General features: G+C 56.7%; 2 protein-coding genes across 2 annotated transcripts; both read left to right on the forward strand.

Moving 5' to 3' along the window:
* The first annotated feature begins 674 nt into the window (after positions 1 to 674).
* Positions 675 to 7192, forward strand: LOC115334427 (protocadherin alpha-2-like). The gene is made up of 4 exons (XM_041119410.1): positions 675 to 1043; positions 1124 to 2799; positions 2896 to 3157; positions 7166 to 7192. Exons 1-4 carry the CDS (start codon positions 675 to 677, stop codon positions 7190 to 7192), a joined length of 2334 nt encoding a protein of 777 aa, XP_040975344.1.
* Positions 7193 to 14320: 7128 nt separating this feature from the next.
* LOC115334410 (protocadherin alpha-2-like) lies at positions 14321 to 17359 on the forward strand. The gene is given in 3 exon segments (XM_029998537.2): positions 14321 to 16257; positions 16259 to 17252; positions 17329 to 17359. Coding segments are annotated over 3 exon segments (2727 nt in total). The 5' UTR covers positions 14321 to 14533; the 3' UTR covers positions 17338 to 17359.
* Positions 17360 to 21006: the final 3647 nt, after the last annotated feature.

The following is a 21006-nucleotide window of genomic DNA, read 5'->3' on the forward strand; positions in this document are numbered from 1 at the left end:
GCTCCGGCGCTTGCTGGCCCGTAATTAGCGCTGCTGGCCCCGTCTTTTGACGGTGTCCGCCGCGGCGCCGGAGGCGACTGGCGAGGTGCCAGCGGGGGTAGAGAAGAGCGAAGGATGGAAGGAGAAGGGAAAGGGGAGTAAAGACTTGGGCACGTGAGGGCAAGAACGAAAAGGAGAAGGAAGAGCAGAAAGAGGACATCGAAGGTGGAAAGAGAAGAAAGCAGAAAGAGGTTGGAAAGAGAAGACAGAGGAAGAAGAGATGGAAGAGAAGAGAGAAGAAGAGAAGGGAAATGTCAGGAAAGGAAGGAAGAAGGCGAGAACGCATAAGAAGAGGATAGTGGGGGCGGAAAGAAGAAAGGCCGAAGGAAAGAGGAAAGGCGCAGGGAGGAAGGGAAAAAGAAAGGAAGGAGGCAAAGCAGGAGGAGCACGGAAGGGAGCGAGGCGAGAGGCGGCGGGCTGGCGATCGTGGGGAGCGTGCGAGGCGTCGTGGAAGCAGCACACGGTGTCGCTGCAGGCTCAGAAACGGCGTGGGGGAGCGGTGAGGCGGCTCCGCCCCGGTGCGGCGGAGAGCCCGGCTGTGAGCGCGGGGGGGCGGCGCGGGGCGGGCGGGCGAGCCGGTGCGTCCGGGCGGCGGCGGGGAGCCGTGCGGGGGGCCCGTGCGGGCGGCGGCGGCGATGGGCGTGTGCTGGGGGCCCGTGGTGCGGGTGCTGGTGCTGCAGGCGGCCTGGGCGCTGGGCGGCGGGCAGGTGCGCTACTCGGTGCCGGAGGAAGCCAAGGCCGGGACGGTGGTGGGCCGGCTGGCGCAGGACCTGGGCCTGGAGGCGGGCGAGCCGGAGGCGCGTCGGCTGCGGCTGGTGGCGCAGGGCCGGCGGGCGAGCGTGGAGGTGAGCGGGGCGAGCGGGGCGCTGGTGGTGAGCTCGCGGCTGGACCGGGAGGAGCTGTGCGGAAGAGCGCGCCGTGCGCCCTGCGCCTGGAGGTGCTGGTGGAGCGGCCCGCTGCGCGTCTTCCACGTGGAGCTGGAGGTGACCGACATCAACGACAACGCCCCGCTCTTTCCCCGCCGCCCGGAAAAACCTCAGTTTACCGGAGAACTCCCCCCCCCGGTTCTCGGTTCCCGCTGGAGGGCGCGTCGGATGCAGACGTCGGAGCCAACGCGCAGCTCTCCTATACCGTCAACCCCAGCGAGTATTTTACGCTGGATGTTAAATCCTCTGATGAGAACAGGAAATCCCTGTTCCTGGTGCTCGCGAAATCTCTGGACCGCGAGACGATGGCTGAGCACCGTTTGGTGTTGACGGCGAGTGACGGGGGCCGTCCATCGCTGATGGGCACGATGGAGCTGGTGATCTCGGTGCTGGACGCCAACGACAACGCGCCCCAGTTCAACCAGTCGGTGTATAAAGTGCAGCTGCCAGAGAGCGCTGCAGAGGGGACGTTAGTGGTGCGGGTGAACGCCACGGATCCAGACGAGGGTCTCAATAGTGAGTTCTATTATAGCATCGTTAGTTCCCTTCCTGCTGTTAACAGAGGTGTCTTCACCATTGATCCCAAGACGGGCGAAATCAGACTGACGGGCGCCCTGGACTATGAAAACGTCCGTTTCCACGAGATACAAATCGAAGCGAGAGACAAAGGTTGGGCCCCCGCTGTCGGTCACTGCAGCGTGGAGCTGGAGGTGCTGGACGTGAACGACAACGCGCCGGAGGTGTGGGTGACGTCGCTGTCGGTGCCCGTGCCGGAGGACGCGGCGGTGGGGACGGTGGTGGCGCTGCTGAGCGTGTCGGACCGGGACTCGGGGGCGAACGGTCGGGTGCGCTGCGCGGTGTGGCCGGCGGCGCCGTTCGGGCTGGTGGCGACGTTCGCGGGCTCGTACTCGCTGGTGCTGCGGGAGGCGCTGGACCGGGAGCGGGTGTCGGAGTACGAGGTGGAGGTGCGGGCGGAGGACGGCGGGGCGCCGGCGCTGCGCGCCAGCCGCGGGGTGCGGGTGCCGGTGTCGGACGTGAACGACAACGCGCCGGCGTTCGCGCAGGCCGTGTACACGGTGCTGGCGCGGGAGAACAACGCGGCGGGCGCGGAGCTGGCGCGGCTGTGGGCGCGGGACCCGGACGAGGCGGGCAACGGGCGCGTGAGCTACTCGGTGGCGGAGGGCGTGGGCGGGGGCGCGGTGGCGGGCGGGGGGTGGCGGGCGGCGTCGAGCTACGTGTCGGTGGACGCGGAGAGCGGGCGGCTGTGGGCGCTGCAGCCGTTGGACTACGAGGAGGTGCAGGTGCTGCAGTTCGAGGTGCGGGCGGTGGACGCGGGGGAGCCGCCGCTGTGCGGCAACGCCACGGTGCAGCTGTTCGTGGTGGACGAGAACGACAACGCGCCGGCGCTGCTCCCGGCTGCCGGGGGCGGGCCGGGCGTCGGGGCCGCGGGCTCGGCGGCGTCGGGGCCGGGCTCGGGCTCGGGCTCGGGCTCGGGGGCGCTGTGGGCGTGGGCGGCGTGGGGGGCGCCGGCGGGGCAGGTGGTGGCGAAGATCCGCGCGGTGGACGCGGACTCGGGCTACAACGCGTGGCTGCGCTACGAGCTGTGGGAGCCGCGGGGGAAGGGCCCGTTCCGCGTGGGGCTGTACAGCGGCGAGGTGAGCACGGCGCGGGCGCTGGAGGAGGCGGACGGCCCGCGGCAGCGGCTGGTGATCGTGGTGCGGGACCACGGGGAGCCGGCGCGCTCGGCCACGGCCACGCTGAGCGTGTCGCTGGTGGAGGGCGCCGAGGCGGCGCTGGCGGCCGCGGGCTCGTCGTCGTCGGGGGCGGGGCTGCGGCCGGCGGCGGGCGCGGAGGGCGGCGCGGCGGCGGCGGCGGCGGCGGCGGCGGCGACGAACGTGTGGCTGGTGGTGGCCATCTGCGCGGTGTCGAGCCTGTTCCTGCTGGCGGTGGTGCTGTACGGGGCGTCGCGGTGGGCGCCGCGGGCGGCCGTGCTGTCGGGGCCCGGTCCGGCGACGCTGGTGTGCGCCAGCGAAGTGGGGAGCTGGTCGTACTCGCAGCGCCAGAGCCGGAGCCTGTGCGTGGCGGAGGGCGCGGGCAAGAGCGACCTGATGGTTTTCAGCCCCAACTTCCCGCCGCCGCCCGGCCCCGCGGCGAAGGAGACGCAGCCGGAGGCGCCCGCTCTCGTGGACACGGTCAGTGCCCCCCCCCTTTGTCGCCTCTCGCCCCTTCCCCCTTCTTGTGGCCCTGGTCGCCCGGCCCCTGGGCAGGCGCTGGTGGGAGTCGAGCTCAGGCGGTGGGGGCTTGGCGGGTGCTTCGGGCTTGGCGGGTGCTTCTTAAGGGTGTTCACGGGACCTTTGCGTCCTTGCCGGAGCCCCCGGGCTCTCGGTGTGGGGGAGGAAGCAAGCAAGGTGTTGCCGCACCCCGCAGCGGTGGCCGTCCGAAGCTGAGCTTTGCCGTCGTGGCTGTGGGCTGTTGTCCCGTGGAATGAAATCCCTGCCAACTGCAATGAGAGGTGCCACGACATCAGCTTTGCGGACGCTCGGGCTTGCTGGTGTGCAGCATTTCCACCCGAGCTTGCTGAAGGGGTGCCAGACACGCAGGCTGTGGTGGTGGCAGTCCCGCAGGCACTATTTACTGCTTCTTAGAGTTGCTTTTTGCTGACCGTGCTGGTATCCGCTGTGGTTTCTTGTCATAAACTCTGTCCTCGTCCTTATTTGATTCCCTTCTGCGAGAGTTGTGATGGAAGGTGACAGTTGGGTGTTCAGGGTCTTCTCTCCCCGTGGTGTAATTTCTGCATTTTTGTTCGCCCACCGGAGGAACTATGAAAGTAGGGAAGGCAATACGGACTTTTCCTCTGTTTTTTTCCAAGTGTGTTGTAAGGCTAGTTGCTAGTGTAAAGTGTTCAGAGAGAAGAGTGTCACCCAACAAGGTAGCTGTTAGAGACAGGAATTTCCTTTTCATTTTGTTGTTTCCAGCATCCCCCAGGTTTTGGTCTCTTGTTCGTGGCCAGGGAAGTCATGTGACATACACTGGTCTGTTTTGATGTTCTTCTAATATTTGAATCAACAGCCTCATGGTTACAGAAGCCCTGGAAACATCTTCTTGGGGAAAAACTAACAAACAAACAAGCAAAACCGAACAAGCAGAACAAACCCAAACAAAATAAACCCAACAAAACAAAACCCAAACCAGATTCTGATACGTAGTCAATGTCATCTGTTGCAGTGGGGTGCTCATCAACTCTTGGGTTGTTTTTTCAGAGCAAAAAATTGATGCTATTGCTATTTAGAGCTGTGACAATGTCACCCGTAGAAACAGTCTTGCTCCCAGGTCTGCAACATTTCCCTTGGAGAGAGCTGAAGCATTGCCAGACATGATGGGTCGTCAGCAGAGAGTTTGCTGACAATGTGTACGTGATACCTGTGTGTGTTTTCTTCAGTGGTCTCATTGATGGGAAGCATAAGCAAAAGTCGGATTGAGCCGGGAAAGGAAACTGTGGCATGTCGTGGAGGTGATTCTGGCACTGGCATTGAGCAGGGCCTGAGCATTTCCTGATGTGAAGGTTGATTTTGAGCAGTGGGAAGACTTGTCTGTGGGAACCGGAAATCCTTGGGAATTCCATGGCCTATGCCATAAGAAGACAAGAGTGGGAGATATGTGCTTTTCTTGAGAACGCATGTTGGAGAGTGGGGAGTGGAGGCTGCCTGGAGGAAAGCATGAGGCAGGATGGGCAGAGAGTGTTCCTGCCCAGGATTCTTTTCCAGGCTCCAAGAATCTGGAGCTGGAGGCCTTCTGGGTCTTGAGATAGTTACATGGTATTGAAATGCCCACAATGTTGTACGACTATCTCCCAGCAGAGACAGTCCCTTGTGCTGCTGCGTGATTGCCGTAGGCAATGTGTTGGTAGGAGGGGGTGACATGCAGACTGCTGAATACTGTCTGATGAACCTTTTGGCTCCTGTTTTGGGAAAGATGTTGTGGGAGGGTAGTGTTTCAACCTGCTGTCCTTGTGTAGTGCTGGCATCTATAGCAGCTTCCACAGCTGTTGATGTTGCCATGACCGTAGAATCACAGAATGGTTTGGGTTGGAGGAGACCTTAAAGAGGATGTAGTTGCAAGCCCCCTGCAATGAGCAGGGACATTTTCCAGTATATCAGGTTGGTCAAAGCCCCATCCAACCTGGCCTTGAACACTTCCAGGCAAGGGGCATCCACAACTCCTCTGGGAACGTGTTCCAGTGTCTCACCACCCTCCCAGGAGGTAATTTCTTCCTATTATCTAATCTAAAACTACCCTCTTTCAGTGGTACTGAACCATTACGCTTCATCTTATCACTACACTCCCTTATAAAAAGTCCCTGCCTATCTTTGGTGTATGCCCCCTTTAAGTCGTGGAAGGACGCTATAAGGTCTCTGCGGAGCCTTGTCTTCTCCAGGCTAAACAACCCCAAGTCTCTCAACCTGTCACAGGGGAGGTGCTGCAGCCCCCTGATCATCTTTGTGGCCCTCCTCTGGACCCGCTTGAGCAGGACCATGTCTTTCTTATGCTGTGTGCCCCAGAGCTGAACAGAGTACTCCAGGTGGGGCACCACAAGAGCAGAGTAGAGGGAGAGAATCACCTTCCCCAACCTGCGAGCCACACTTCCTTTGGATGCCACCCGGGACATGATTGGCTTTCTAGGCTGTGAGCGCACGTTGCTGGCTCATGTTCACTTTTTCATCCACCCGTACCCCCAAGTCCGTGTGCACAGGGCTGCTCCCAATCCACTCATTGCCAGGGCTGTACCCACGTTTGGGATTACCCCGACCCAGGTGCAGGACCTTGTGCTTGGCCTTGTTGAACTTCATGAGGTTTGCACGGGCCCAGCTCTCAAGCCTGTCAAGGTCCCTCTGGATGGCATCCCTTCCCTCTGGAGTACGAACCGCAGCACTCAGCTTGGTGTCATGTGCAAACTTGCTGAGGGTTCACTCAATCCCACTGTCCATGGCCCCGACGAAGATGTTAAGTAATACTGTTCTCCATACAGGCCCCTGAAGGACACCACTCGTTGCTGATCTCCACCCAGACACTGAGCTGTTGAGCGCAACTCTTGGAGTGTGACCATCCAGCCAATTCCTTATCCACCAAATGGTCCACACGTCAAACCCATGTCTCTCCATTTTAGAGGCAGGGACGTTGTGTGGGACAGTATCAAATGCTTTGCACAAGTCCAGGTAGCTGATGTCAGTCATGTTCCCTTATCCACCAATGCTGTAACCCTGCAATAGAAGACCACCAGAAATTTGTCAGGCATGACTTGCCATTAGTGAAGCCACATTGGCTGTCACCAGTCACCTCTCTGTTTTCCATGTGCCTTAGCATAATTTCCTGGAGGATCTGCTTCACGGTCTTGCCAGGCACAGAAGGGAGACTGGCTGGCCTGCAGTTGCCCAGGTCTTCCTTTTTTTGCCTTTTGAAAAATGGGGGTAATGTTTCCCCTTTTCCAGTCACTGGGAACTTCCCCAGTCTGTCATGACTTTTCAAATATGAGGGATAGTGGCTTGGCAACTTCATCTGCCAGTTCCCTCAGGACCCTCAGATGTATCTCATCGGGTTCCATGGACTTGTGCTCATTCACAGTCTCCAACCTCATCTTCTTCTACGGTGGGCAGGACTTCATTCTCCCAGCTGAGGTTTGCAGTTGTGGGTGTGAATTGTTCTTCTGTAGAATAAAATCACTGCCGATTGCGTTAGAGGTGCCACACCACCAGCTTTGCAGACGCTCTTGCTTGCTGGCGTGTAGCATTTCCACTCAAGATTGATGAAGAAGTGTGAGACATGCAGGCTGTGGTGGTGGCAGCCCCCCAGGCACTATTTTCTGCCATTTCCGTTGCTGACTGCTGTCTGCGCTTGGATCGGATGTGCTTTCTTGTGACAAACTCTGTCATCCTCCTCTTTGATTCTCCTCTGGAAGAGACGTGATGGAAGGTGACAGTTGAGACTTGAGGGTTTTCTCTTCCCATGGTGTAATTTCTCCATTTTGGTTGGCTGAGCAGAGTGGTTATGAAAGTAGGGAAGGCACTGCGGGCTTTTCCTATGTTTTTTTCCAACTGTGTTGTAAGTCTAGTTCATAGGATAAATTTTTCAGGGAGAGAGGTGTGACCGAATAAGGCAGGTGTTAGAAATGGGAATTTTCTTTTGCTGCTCCCCCTTTCCCCCAGGTTGTGGACTACGTTCCTCACCAGTGAAGTGTCATGACATATGCTGGCCTGTTTTGATGTTCTCTCGATATTTGGATCAGCAGCGACAACCTTAAAGAATCCACGCAAGCCTTGTTTTCAACCCCCAAACCCCAACCATCCCCAAATTGTCCGACACGTTAGATATCATCCATTACAGTGATGTGCTCGTCAGCATTTGGGTTGCTCTCTCACAGCATGAAATCAATGCCCATTGCCACTAGAGCTGTCCCAATATCATGGGTTTAGGAAAGGCATGTCCTGCTTGACTAACCTGATCTCCTTCTTTGACAAGACGACCCGCTTAGTGGATGAGAGAAAGGCTGTGGATGTTGTTTGCCTGGACTTTAGTAAAGTCTTTGACACCGTTTCCCACAGCGTTCTCATGGAGAAACTGGCTGCTCATGGCTTGGGCGGTTGTACTGTTTGGTGGGTAAGCAACTGGCTGGCTGGGCGGGCCCAAAGAGTTGTAGTGAACAGAGGTAAATCCAGATGGCGGCCGGTCACAAGCGGTGTTCCCCAGGGTTCATTCTTGGGGCCAGTTCTGTTTAATATCCTTATCAGTGATCCGGATGAGGGAGTCGAGCGCACCCTCAGTAAGTTTGCAGACGACACCAAGTTGGGCGGGAGTGTTGATCTGCTTGAGGGTAGAGACTCTGCAGAGGGGTCTGGAGAGGCTGGATCGATGGGCCGAGGCCAACTGGATGAGCTTCAAGAAGGCTGAGTGCCAGGTCCTGCATGTGGGTCATAACAACCCAGTGCAAGGCTGCAGGCTTGGGGAAGAGTGACTGGAAAGCTGCCTGGAGGAAAAGGGCCTGGGGGTGTTGGTTCAACAGCCAGCTGAATATGAGCCGGCAGTGTGCCCAGATGGCCAAGGCGGCCAATAGCCTCCTGGCTTGTATCAGAAATAGTGTGGGCAGCAGGAGTAGGGAAGTGATCATCCCTTTGTACATGGCACTGGTGAGACCGCACCTCGAAGACTGTGTTTGGTTTTGGGCCCCTCACCCCAAGAAAGACATTGAGGTGCTGGAGCGTGTGCAAAGAAGAGCAATGAAGCTGATGAAGGGTCTAGAGAACAAGACGTACAAGGAGCAGCTGAGGGAACTGGGGTTGTTTGGTCTGGAGAAAAGGAGGCTGAGGGGAGACCTCTACAACTGCCTGAAAGGAGGTTGTAACTAGGTGGTTGTTGGTCTCTTTTCCCAAGTAGCAAGTGATAGGACGAGAGGAAATGGCCTCAAGTTGTGCCAGGGGAGGTTTAGATTGGATATTAGGAGAAAATTCTCCCCTCAAAGGTTTGTGAAGCATTGGAACAGGCTGGCCAGGGCAGTACTTGAGTCGCCATCCCTGGGGATATTTAGAAGACGTGGTCCTTAGGGACATGGTTTAGTGGTGGACTTGGTAGTGTTAGGTTAATGGTTGGACTCGATGGTCTGAAGGATCTTCTCCAACATCAATGACACTATGATCATCTCTGGAAATAGTATTGCTCCGAGACGTGTAAGGTTTCCGTGTGAGGTTGCTGAAGCATTGCAAACCATGAAGAGTAAGCTGCGGAGAGTCTGCTGGACACGGTGTATGCGATAGCATCTGTATGTTTTTCTGCGGTGCTGTCGTTGACAGAAGTGTCCACAAAAGCTGGACTGGAAGGAAACTGTTGCATGTTCATGGAGGTGAATGTGGCAGTGGCTTTGAGTAGGGCCTGGGCATCTCCTGCTGTGAAGGGTGACCTTGAGCAGCGGGAGAACTTCTTACCTTTGCTGACTGCAGATCATGCTGGTATCGGCTGTGGTTTCCTGTCATAAACTCTGTCCTCATCCTGTTTGATTCTCTTCTGCAAGAGACGTGATGCAAGGTGACAATCGGGAGTCTATCCTATGGCGTAGTTTCTCCGTTTTGATTTGCCCAACAGGGTTATTATGAAAGTAGGGAAGTCTGTACGGAGTTTTCCAAGTGTTCTTTTTCCAAGTGTATTTTAACTGTAGTTAGTCGCATAAAGCGTTGAGGCAGAAGTGTGTGACCCAAGGCAGGTATTTCCTTTTTCTTGTCCTGCCCTCCCCGGCTGGGTTTTGGACTTGAGATCCTGGCCTGAGAGGAGGCGTGACTGTACACTGGCCTGTTTTGATGTTGCTTCAATATTTGCATTGCCAGCCATACCATTGCAAAAGCGATGGAAAAACCTCTTTTCAGAAGAAGAACCAGACCAAAACAACCCCCAAAAGCTAAACAGCTCACCCCCAAAACTCAAGTGAAAATGTTTGTACACGGTAGATATTGTTGGTGACGCTGGTGTGTTCGTCAGCATTTGGGTTCTTCTTGCACAGCATGCAATTTATGCCCATTGCCATTGGAGTTGTTCTGGTATCACCCCTATAACTATTATTGCTCCCAGTTGTGTAACGTTTCCGTCCGAGGTTGCTGAAGCCACAGGAGAGTGTGGCATGTTGCGGAGGTGAACGTGGCAGTGGTACTGAGTAGGGCCTGGCCATTTCTGGATGTGAAGGTTGACCTTGAGCAGTGGGAAGACTTGTCTGAGGGACGTGGAAATCCTTGGGAAGACCGTGGGCCATGTCGTAAGAAGACAAGAATGGGAGATGATGTGCTTGTCTTGAGAACGCATGTTGCAGAGTGGGGAGTGGAGGCTGCCTAGAGGAAAGCATGAGGCAGGATGGGCAGAGAGTGTTCCTGCCCAGGATCCTTTCCAGGCTCCAAGGGTCTGGAGTATGAGGCCTTGTGGATCTTGAGACAGTATGTGAAACTGAAATGCCCGCAATGTGTTTTGAGTTTATGAATATCTCCCACCAGGGTCAGTAGGTTCCCCTGCAGCCTGCCTGATGTAGGCGATGTGTTGTTAAGAGGGGGTGACATGCAGGCTGGTGAATGCTGTCTGACGAACTTTTTTTCTCCTGTGTTTTGGCGGGGTGTTGTGGGAGGGTAGTGCTTCAACCTGCTGTCCTTGTGGAGTGGTGGGCATCTATAGCAGCTTCCACAGCCGTTGATGTTGCCATGATGGTTCCTTGATCCTCCTTGGGCAGGATTTGTAAGGGGATGTAGGGAGGTGGGTGTAATCTTTCTGTGCTCGATTCCCTCTACGTGTTCACTTGCACAGTTGGCCTGGGTAGAGATGGTGTGTCCTATTATGCTTAAGTCATTCAGAGCTGTGCACTTACACGCCAAAGCCTGCCCAGCTCTGGTTTTCTCTGGTACAAATTCTCCCACGCGGTGGACATTGTGAGTGTGCTTCTGCTTCGGTATTTGGTGTGGTTTTCTGAAAGAGTAAATTCCGTGTGGACAGGTGTCAGAGCTGTCAAGCTCTAATCAAAGGATCTTTACGTTCTAATGCACAGCAGTGTTGTTTCCCTCTGAGATTGCTTGAAAAGTCAGAAAACATTCAGGGTGAAGTTCAGGCAGCTGGGAAGAGTCTGTCAGACACTGTGCGGCTTTGCAGCCCTCCGTATGTATTCTGTGCCATTTGTGAGGGAAAGCGAGGATGTGCAAAGGCCTGGGTCATGTTGAGAACGGGGCTTAGAGGTGGGGCATGTTGTGGGGCTGGAGCAGTACCCGGGTGCTGTGGCAGCAATCCTGTGAGTGGCTGAAGTGTGGCCTGGGCATGCGTCATGAGGAGTGTGACCTTGAGTGGGGAAAAGTCTTGCGTGAGGGAAATGGAGATGCTGGTTAGAACATGGTCTGTGTCATTGGGGAAGAAGTGGAGAATGTCCACTTAGCTGGAGATGCCATTGCCCAGGTTGCAGACATTTGGGCGGTTTGTCATCATTGTGGGGGATGGCTTTTCCACTCTCTTGAGCTGAGCTTGATGTTGACAGAATGTGCTTGGCTTTCAGGTCTCCCTCCTGCTCTCCTTGTGATAGAAGTGCATAAGGGAGCACTGTGCACTGTCGAGCATTTTGCAGGCTTTTGCAGAACATGAGTAATTTTTTTGGTGTCCAGCTTCCCCAGGAATCTCTCTTAATGTTAATTGCAAATGTCCCTTAAAGCCGTTGCTTCTGCTGTCCTGAAAACGTTTTTTTATTTTGAAGAAGCAACCAGTGATTCTACAGCTAAGTTGTTCATACCTGAAGAGGATGAGTTTGAGAGGCAGATGTACTTTTGTTCCTGTTTTGTCCTGGTATCTTGCTGTTGGATCAACCGAATGTTGCCAGGATTGTCATGCCTGTAGGTGTGGAGCAGCAAAGCACCACTGCCTGCTCTCATTGCTTTCCTGCTGCTTCCAGGCACAGTGTGGTCAGGCGGCAGCAAGCGTATATGGAGGAGGGATCACAATCCATTACATGGGGTGGATGTTTGTGGCATCAAGCGGATGTTGTCATTAAAAATGCCATGGTGTTACCCTCGTGGCTTTTGTTTGGCTGTGTGATGGGTGGGTCATGCTATTCCAAGGGGACTGATGCCCCTGGGTACTGAGGTTCTTGCTGTGTTGTTCTGGCAGTGCATGCCTGCCTGAATGGGAAGCAAGAGCTTGCCATTCAGCACGTAGGTGGAAAATGAGTCTGGAAGAATGGAGGTATCTTTAAGGTGCTTGGGAGCTGTGGTTGCCCTGTGCTTTTTTGGTCCTCCTGGAGGGTTGTTGTGCTCGGCTGTGCTGGGTTTGAGTTCCCGAATGAGAGACTCGCCTGTGTTGTTTGGACTCTGTGGAGCCTTTTTTTTATGAGACATTCCTGTATCTGGGGCTTCTGTTTCAGAGAGTGGTGGATTGTGTTCTGATGAGTCTCATGGTTTCAGCCCAGCCGGTAACAAAGCACCACGCAGCTGCTCCTTCACCGCCCCCCTCCCCCTGCCCCCCCCCCGATCTATGGTGGGTTGAGGAGAAAATATAAAGGCAGGCTCGTGGGTCGAGAGAAGGACAGGGAGGGATCACTCACCACTTATGGTCACGGGTAAAAGACAGGCTCAGTTTGGGGAAGAAACAAAATCAATTTAATTGACTACAAGTCAAATCAAACCAAGGATATTAGGAAGTAAACCCAGATCTTGGAACACCTTCCCCCCACCCCTCCCTCCTTCCCGGCTCAACCCCACTCCCGTTTCTCTCTACCCGCTCCCTCCGGTGGCGCAGGGGAACAGGGGATGGGTGTTGGGGTCAGGTCGCCACACCTTGTCTCTGCCGCTCCTTCGTCCTCAGGGGGAGGACCCCTCACTCTTCCCCTGCTCCACCGTGGGGTCCCTCCCACGGGAGACAGTCCTTCACGAACATCTCCAACGTGAGTTCCGCGGGCTGCAGTTCCTCACAAACTTCCCTGGCGTGGGTCCTTCCCGCGGGCCGATCTTCAGCCACACGCTGCTCCAGCACGGGCTTTCGGATGGAGTCACGGGCATCTTCAGGGGCATGTGCTCCCCTGCTCACCTCCACGGGCTGCAGGGGGACAGCCAGCCGTCTCACCACGGGCTGCAGGGGCATCAACCTCCTCAGGCGCCCCTCGTCCCCCTCCTTCACTGACCTCGGTATCCACAGAGGCGTTCCTCTCACATTCCAATACCCCCACTCACTGCAGATTCCCCTTCTTAAATACCTTCTCCCAGAGGCGCTACCACCATCACTGATGTGGTTGGCCTGGGCCAGAGGAGGGTCTGGCTTGGAGCCAGGGGAGCTTCTAGCAGCTTCTCACAGGAGCCACCCCTGCAGCCCCTCCCCCGCTAGCAAAAACCCCCATGCCACACAAACCCATAACAGATGAGGCGGAGATGTTCTTTGCCATTTGATTGCCTCACTGTGATTTGCTGGGTCCTTGAGATGGCTGGTATGCCAAAGGGTGTGTTCTTCTTCAGGAAGATAAGGGCAGGTGCAGATTCATAGACTGGAGGAAAACAGGAGGGTTGTTTATAGTATGGAAGGATGGAAGGTGATAGGGATGAGGAATGAGAGCTCTTGCCAAAGGGCATGTCCGTGCTTCATGGCGAGTGTGGTGTAGACATTTTTAAAACTTCTTGGTAATGGAAAAAAGAAACAGAAGATAGAAGGATGGAAGTAGAAAAGAATGGGAGGCAAGGATAGGGCAGGACAAAAAAAAAAAAAAAAGGGAGATGAGACGGGAAGGAAGAGGAAAAGGAAGAAGGACAGGAAGTAATCTATGCAAGCAAGCAAGCAAGAAAACGAGAAAGAATGCAAGAAAGAAGAAACAAGAAAGAAGGAAGAGACGATAGCAGAGATTACCAGCATGCACCAACGTTGTATCGACACGATGAATGGAGTGGAGGACCTTAGCACCCTCGGTACTCGGGGTGCTGTGTCAGGCTTGGTGAAAAGTGGTGAGGAAGAGGAAGGAGAGGTCTTGCCTGAAGGGGTGTCCATGCTTCATTGTGAGTGTGTTGTAGCCATTTAGAAATTATTTTGGTGAAGGAGAAAAAGAAAGGAAGATACAATGGCTCGGCTGTTTGTGTATAAACAGAAAGGATTAGGACGCAAAGATGAGGCAGGGCAGGGAAAAAAGGAAAGAGCTAGGGATAGAGCTAAGGAAAGGCAGAAGGAAGAAGACTCAGGAGAAGAAAGGGTAACGAAAAAAAGGGAGAAAAGGAAACAGAAAATGGCAGAAGGGAAGGAAGAAGACAAGGAAGGAATTGGTGGAAGTAAAAAGAAGAAAAGAGGACGAAAGAAAGGAAAGAAGAGACGATAGAGGAGATGACGAGCACGACGTGACCTGTAGACGGTGAAGAGAGTTGGTCCCTAACAGCCTCCGCCTCGGTTAGAGTACCGCGCTCCGGCGCTGCTGGCCCGTAATTAGCGCTGCTGGCCCCGTCTTTGACGGTGTCCGCCGCGGCGCCGGAGGCGACTGGCGAGGTGCCAGCGGGGGTAGAGAAGAGCGAAGGATGGAAGGAGAAGGGAAAGGGGAGTAAAGACTTGGGCACGTGAGGGCAAGAACGAAAAGGAGAAGGAAGAGCAGAAAGAGGACATGGAAGGTGGAAAGAGAAGAAAGCAGAAAGAGGTTGGAAAGAGAAAACGGAACAGAAGAAAGAAGAGAAGTGGCAGGAAAGGAAGGAAGAAGGCGAGAAACGCATAAGAAGAGATAAGTGGGGGCGGAAAGAAGAAAGGCCGAAGGAAAGAGGAAAGACGCAAGGAGGAAGGGAAAAAGAAAGGAAGGAGGCAAAGCAGGAGGAGCACGGAAGGGAGCGAGGCGAGAGGCGGCGGGCTGGCGATCGTGGGGAGCGTGCGAGGCGTCGGAGCAGCACACGGTGTCGCTGCAGGCTCAGAAACGGCGTGGGAGCGGTGAGGCGGCTCCGCCCCGGTGCGGCGGAGAGCCCGGCTGTGAGCGCGGGGGGGCGGCGCGGGGCGGGCGGGCGAGCCGGTGCGTCCGGGCGGCGGCGGGGAGCCGTGCGGGGCCCGTGCGGGCGGCGGCGGCGATGGGCGTGTGCTGGGGGCCCGTGGTGCGGGTGCTGGTGCTGCAGGCGGCCTGGGCGCTGGGCGGCGGGCAGGTGCGCTACTCGGTGCCGGAGGAAGCCAAGGCCGGGACGGTGGTGGGCCGGCTGGCGCAGGACCTGGGCCTGGAGGCGGGCGAGCCGGAGGCGCGTCGGCTGCGGCTGGTGGCGCAGGGCCGGCGGGCGAGCGTGGAGGTGAGCGGGGCGAGCGGGGCGCTGGTGGTGAGCTCGCGGCTGGACCGGGAGGAGCTGTGCGGGAAGAGCGCGCCGTGCGCCCTGCGCCTGGAGGTGCTGGTGGAGCGGCCGCTGCGCGTCTTCCACGTGGAGCTGGAGGTGACCGACATCAACGACAACGCCCCGCTCTTCCCCGCCGCCCGGAAAAACCTCAGCCTCGCGGAATTCACCACCCTGCCCGGTTCTCGGTTCCCGCTGGAGGGCGCGTCGGATGCAGACGTCGGAGCCAACGCGCAGCTCTCCTATACCCTCAGCCCCAGCGAGTATTTTACGCTGGATGTTAAATCCTCTGACGAGAACAGGAAATCCCTGTTCCTGGTGCTCGCGAAATCTCTGGACCGCGAGACGATGGCTGAGCACCGTTTGGTGTTGACGGCGATTGACGGGGGCCGTCCATCGCTGACGGGCACGATGGAGCTGGTGATCTCGGTGCTGGACGTGAATGACAATGCGCCCCAGTTCAACCAGTCGGTGTATAAAGTCCTTTTGCCCGAAGACACCTTAGAGGGGACGTTAGTGTCCCGGGTGAGAGCCACGGATGCGGACTTGGGAATATATGGCGAGGTGATTTATGAAATTGATAGTGTTTTGCCTCCCTCGGCCTCAGATGTGTTCAGCATCGACACGAACAGCGGGGAGATCAGACTGACGGGCGCCCTGGACTTTGAGACAGTTACATTCTACGACTTACACGTTAAGGCGAAAGACAAAGGCTCGCCCCCGCTGTCGGGTCACTGCAGCGTGGAGCTGGAGGTGCTGGACGTGAACGACAACGCGCCGGAGGTGTGGGTGACGTCGCTGTCGGTGCCGGTGCCGGAGGACGCGGCGGTGGGGACGGTGGTGGCGCTGCTGAGCGTGTCGGACCGGGACTCGGGGGCGAACGGTCGGGTGCGCTGCGCGGTGTGGCCGGCGGCGCCGTTCGGGCTGGTGGCGACGTTCGCGGGCTCGTACTCGCTGGTGCTGCGGGAGGCGCTGGACCGGGAGCGGGTGTCGGAGTACGAGGTGGAGGTGCGGGCGGAGGACGGCGGGGCGCCGGCGCTGCGCGCCAGCCGCGGGGTGCGGGTGCCGGTGTCGGACGTGAACGACAACGCGCCGGCGTTCGCGCAGGCCGTGTACACGGTGCTGGCGCGGGAGAACAACGCGGCGGGCGCGGAGCTGGCGCGGCTGTGGGCGCGGGACCCGGACGAGGCGGGCAACGGGCGCGTGAGCTACTCGGTGGCGGAGGGCGTGGGCGGGGGCGCGGTGGCGGGCGGGGGGTGGCGGGCGGCGTCGAGCTACGTGTCGGTGGACGCGGAGAGCGGGCGGCTGTGGGCGCTGCAGCCGTTGGACTACGAGGAGGTGCAGGTGCTGCAGTTCGAGGTGCGGGCGGTGGACGCGGGGGAGCCGCCGCTGTGCGGCAACGCCACGGTGCAGCTGTTCGTGGTGGACGAGAACGACAACGCGCCGGCGCTGCTCCCGGCTGCCGGGGGCGGGCCGGGCGGCGGGGGCCGCGGGCTCGGGGGCGTCGGGGCCGGGCTCGGGCTCGGGCTCGGGCTCGGGGGCGCTGTGGGCGTGGGCGGCGTGGGGGGCGCCGGCGGGGCAGGTGGTGGCGAAGATCCGCGCGGTGGACGCGGACTCGGGCTACAACGCGTGGCTGCGCTACGAGCTGTGGGAGCCGCGGGGGAAGGGCCCGTTCCGCGTGGGGCTGTACAGCGGCGAGGTGAGCACGGCGCGGGCGCTGGAGGAGGCGGACGGCCCGCGGCAGCGGCTGGTGATCGTGGTGCGGGACCACGGGGAGCCGGCGCGCTCGGCCACGGCCACGCTGAGCGTGTCGCTGGTGGAGGGCGCCGAGGCGGCGCTGGCGGCCGCGGGCTCGTCGTCGTCGGGGGCGGGGCTGCGGCCGGCGGCGGGCGCGGAGGGCGGCGCGGCGGCGGCGGCGGCGGCGGCGGCGGCGACGAACGTGTGGCTGGTGGTGGCCATCTGCGCGGTGTCGAGCCTGTTCCTGCTGGCGGTGGTGCTGTACGGGGCGTCGCGGTGGGCGCCGCGGGCGGCCGTGCTGTCGGGGCCCGGTCCGGCGACGCTGGTGTGCGCCAGCGAAGTGGGGAGCTGGTCGTACTCGCAGCGCCAGAGCCGGAGCCTGTGCGTGGCGGAGGGCGCGGGCAAGAGCGACCTGATGGTTTTCAGCCCCAACTTCCCGCCGCCGCCCGGCCCCGCGGCGAAGGAGACGCAGCCGGAGGCGCCCGCTCTCGTGGACACGGTCAGTGCCCCCCCCCTTTGTCGCCTCTCGCCCCTTCCCCCTTCTTGTGGCCCTGGTCGCCCGGCCCCTGGGCAGGCGCTGGTGGGAGTCGAGCTCAGGCGGTGGGGGCTTGGCGGGTGCTTCGGGCTTGGCGGGTGCTTCTTAAGGGTGTTCACGGGACCTTTGCGTCCTTGCCGGAGCCCCCGGGCTCTCGGTGTGGGGGAGGAAGCAAGCAAGGTGTTGCCGCACCCCGCAGCGGTGGCCGTCCGAAGCTGAGCTTTGCCGTCGTGGCTGTGGGCTGTTGTCCCGTGGAATGAAATCCCTGCCGACTGCGATGTGAGGTGCCACGACATCAGCTTTGCAGACGCTCGGGCTTGCTGGTGTGCAGCATTTCCACCCGAGCTTGCTGAAGGTGTGCCAGACACGCAGGCTGTGGTGGTGGCAGTCTCCCAGGCACTATTTACTGCTTCTTAGAGTTGCTTTTTGCTGACCGTGCTGGTATGCGCTGTGGTTTCTTGTCATAAACTCTGTCCTCGTCCTTATTTGATTCCCTCCTGCGAGAGTTGTGATGGAAGGTGACAGTTGGGTGTTCAGGGTCTTCTCTCCCCATGGTGTAATGTCTCCTTTTCTATTTTCTTACTGGAGAAATTATGAAAGTAGGGAAGGCAATACAGAATTTTCCTCTGTTTTTGTCTAAGTGCGTTGTAACGCTAGTTGCTAGTGTAAAGTGCTCAGGGAGAAAAGAGTCACCCAACAAGGTAGGTGTTAGGAACTTGAATTTTGTTTTTCTTTTGCTGCTCCCCCTTTCCCCCAGGTTGTGGACTATGTTCCTCACCAGTGAAGTGTCATGAATTACGCTGGCCTGTTTTCATGTTCTTTCAATATTTGGATCAGAAGTCACATTGTTTCAATAAACCCTGGAAATCTTCTTTTCTTACAAGAAAAGACAAATAAACAAACTAACCCAAAGCCAAAAAACAGCTCTCCCCAACAAAACTGAAACCAAATTCCCCTGCACAGTCGATATCATCCGTTTACAGTGTTGTGCCCATCAACATGTTTGTTTTTTCCCTCAGAGCATGAAATCAATGCCATGGCCATCTCGAGCTGTCCCAGCGTCACCTTTATAAAGAGTATTGCTCCCAGGTCTGCCACATTTCCTTCTGAGAATGCTGAAGCATTGCCAAACACGAAGGGTCAGCTGCAGAGACTCTGCTGGATGCTGTGTTTGTGATACCATCTGTATGTTTCTTTGTGGTGCTGTCTTTGGTGGGAAGGGTCTGGAAAATCTGGAGAGAGCCCTGAGGTGGGCAAGGGAAACTGTTGCTTGTTCATGGAGGTGAATGTGGCAGTGGGATTGCGTAGGGCCTGGGCATCTCCTGATGTGAAGGGTGACCTTGAGCAGTGGGAGGACTTGTGTGAGGGAAGTGGAAGTCCTTGGGAAGACCATGGGCCATGTCGTAAGAAGACAGGAACGGGAGATGATGTGCTTGTCTTGAGGACACATGTTGCAGAGTGGGGAATGGAGGCTTGCTAGAGGAAAGCATGAGGGAGGAAGGGCACAGAGTGTTCTTGCCCAGAATCTTTTTGCAGGCTCCCAATGGTGTGGAGTATGAGGCCTTGTGGATCTTGAGATAGTATGTGGTACTGAAATGCCCACCGTGTCTTTTTTGGGGGTTACAAGTGTCTCGCAGCAGAGACAGTCCCTTGTGCTGCTGCCTGATTGACGTAGGCAATGTGTTGTTGGTAAGAGGGGTTGAGATGCAGACTGCTGAATTTGTTCTGATGAATATTTTTGCTGCTGTTTTGGGAAAGGTGTTTTGGGAGGATAGTGCTTCAGTCTTCCGTCCTTGTGTTGTGGTGGGTATCTGCAGGAGCTTCCACAGCTGTTGGTGTTGCCATGATGGCAACCTCACCAGGCAGGATTTGTAGGGGCACATGAGGAGGTGAGTGTAATCTTTGTAATCTCCTATTGCACTTGCACAGGTGGCCGTGGTAGAGGTGGTGTCTTGTGTTATTAACACGTTCAGATACATGCATGTGCATGGCAAACCCTGCACAGCAGCCCAGCACTGCGTTTTCTATCGTAGAAGTTCTCTCACCCAGTGGCCATGGTGAGACCGCTTGTGCTTTGGCGTTTGGTGTGGTTTTTCTGAAAGAGGAAAATCCGTGTGGACTGGGATCAGAGCTGTCACAGCTCTACTCACAGACTGTTTAAGCACTCTGATGTGCAGCTGTGTGGTGTTTGCACCTGAGATTGCTGAAAAGCAAAAGCATTCTGGATGGAGTTCACGCAGCTGGGAAGAGTCTGCCAGACAGTGAGTGGGTTTGCATGCCTCCCTGCGTTCTTTGTGCTGATCAGGAGGGAAGGTGCGGATGTGCAAAGGCTGGGGTCATGCTTGGAGCGGGGTTTAGAGCTGGAGCATGTTACTGTGTTGGAGCAATATCTGAGTGTTGTGGCAGTGATTCTGCAAGTGGCAGCCGGTAGGGCCTGTGCAAGCATCACAGGAGGGTGTCCCTGAGCCGGGGACAGTCTTGTCTGATGGAAATGGAGATGCTGGTTAGAAGACGGTCTGCGTCATTGGGGAAGGACTGGAGAATGTCTGCTTAGCTGTGGAGATTCCATTTCCCCAAGGCTCGAGATAGTGGGTTCCAGCAGAAAACCTCAAGAGCACACAGTGGTGCTTGCCCAGGATCCTCTCAGAAGCTCCAGAAGTTTGGCATAGCTTAGGGCGCTGTTGTTCTTTGTGGTATTACTGCTTGTGAAGACATCTACCCATGCATGGCTTTAATCACTTGTTTCTGGTGTGGAACGTTGTTGCTCAAAGAGAAGCTTTTCCAAATTTGGATCATGCTGCCAGCCTTTTCTGAACCTCTCCTTGGTTACCTCTCTGCTCTTAGTCTTGCTAGGGAGGGGAAGAAGTGGTCTCCGTATTCAAGATACTGCCAGAATTTGCATTTCACTACAGCGGAATGGGATCCTTTGGTTTTTCTTCTCTCCCCTCACCAAAACCGCCCACCCTTTTGGTTTATTTCTGGTCACGTTGGCAATGTGTTGGTAACAGTGGATGAGATGCGGAGTGCTGAATTTTGGCAGCTGTCAGGTGGCAGATGTTTGGGCGATTTCCCATCAGTGTAGGAGATGGCTTTTTCACTCTCCTGAGCTAAGTTTCCTATTGAGAGAATGTCCTTAGCTTTCAGGGTTCCGTTCCTGCGTCCCCTGTGATAGAAGTTCATACGGGCACTGGTGCACGTCCAGTGTTTGCAGAAGATGATCATTTTTTTTCTTGTCCAGTTTCCCCAGAAATGCTATGATGTTAACTTAAAATATCCTTGAAAAGCAATTCCCCTCCCCTGAAAAAGTTTCTTTTCTGAAGAGGCAACCCAGTGTGCTACGGGTAGTAGCTCAACACCTGAAGTGGATGTGTTTGAGAGACAGCTGTACAAGCAGGGGCAGAAGGCTGGCTTGGCTGAGCAGGGACCATCTAGAACTTAGGCGAAAAGGAAGGTGTACGGACATTGGAAAGAAGGACAGGTGACACGGGAGGACTACAGAGATGCTGTTTGCCCCTGTAGGGAGGAAAGTTTGTGTGGCCAAAGCTCCACTAGGAGTTCCAAGCTGGCCAGCACTGTTAGAAGGACACCAAAGGGCTTTTTAAAACATGTTAACAGCAAAAGGAGGATGAGAGGAAACATTGGTCTGTTACTGGATGAGGTTGGCCACCTTACAAATAGGGATGTAGACAAAGCAGAGATGTTTAATGCCTTCTTCACCTCTGTACTTTAACACTGATGATGGGCCCTGGGACGCCCCGGAGCCCTGTGTTAGAAGATTGTGACTGGGGCAATGATCAACTCTGTCATAGTCTGACAAATTCTATGTCTCAAACATCCATTGAAGAGCTTTGCTGGAGAAAACGGCCTCTGTAAAAATGCTGGAGTTTTGTGAACAGGACAATGTGGCCAGAGGAGAGGGCCCCACGGAGGGTGGGAACGCACTTCTCCAAAG

Source organism: Aquila chrysaetos, chromosome 22 (assembly GCF_900496995.4).
Source record: "Aquila chrysaetos chrysaetos chromosome 22, bAquChr1.4, whole genome shotgun sequence".
Taxonomy (NCBI): domain Eukaryota; kingdom Metazoa; phylum Chordata; class Aves; order Accipitriformes; family Accipitridae; genus Aquila; species Aquila chrysaetos.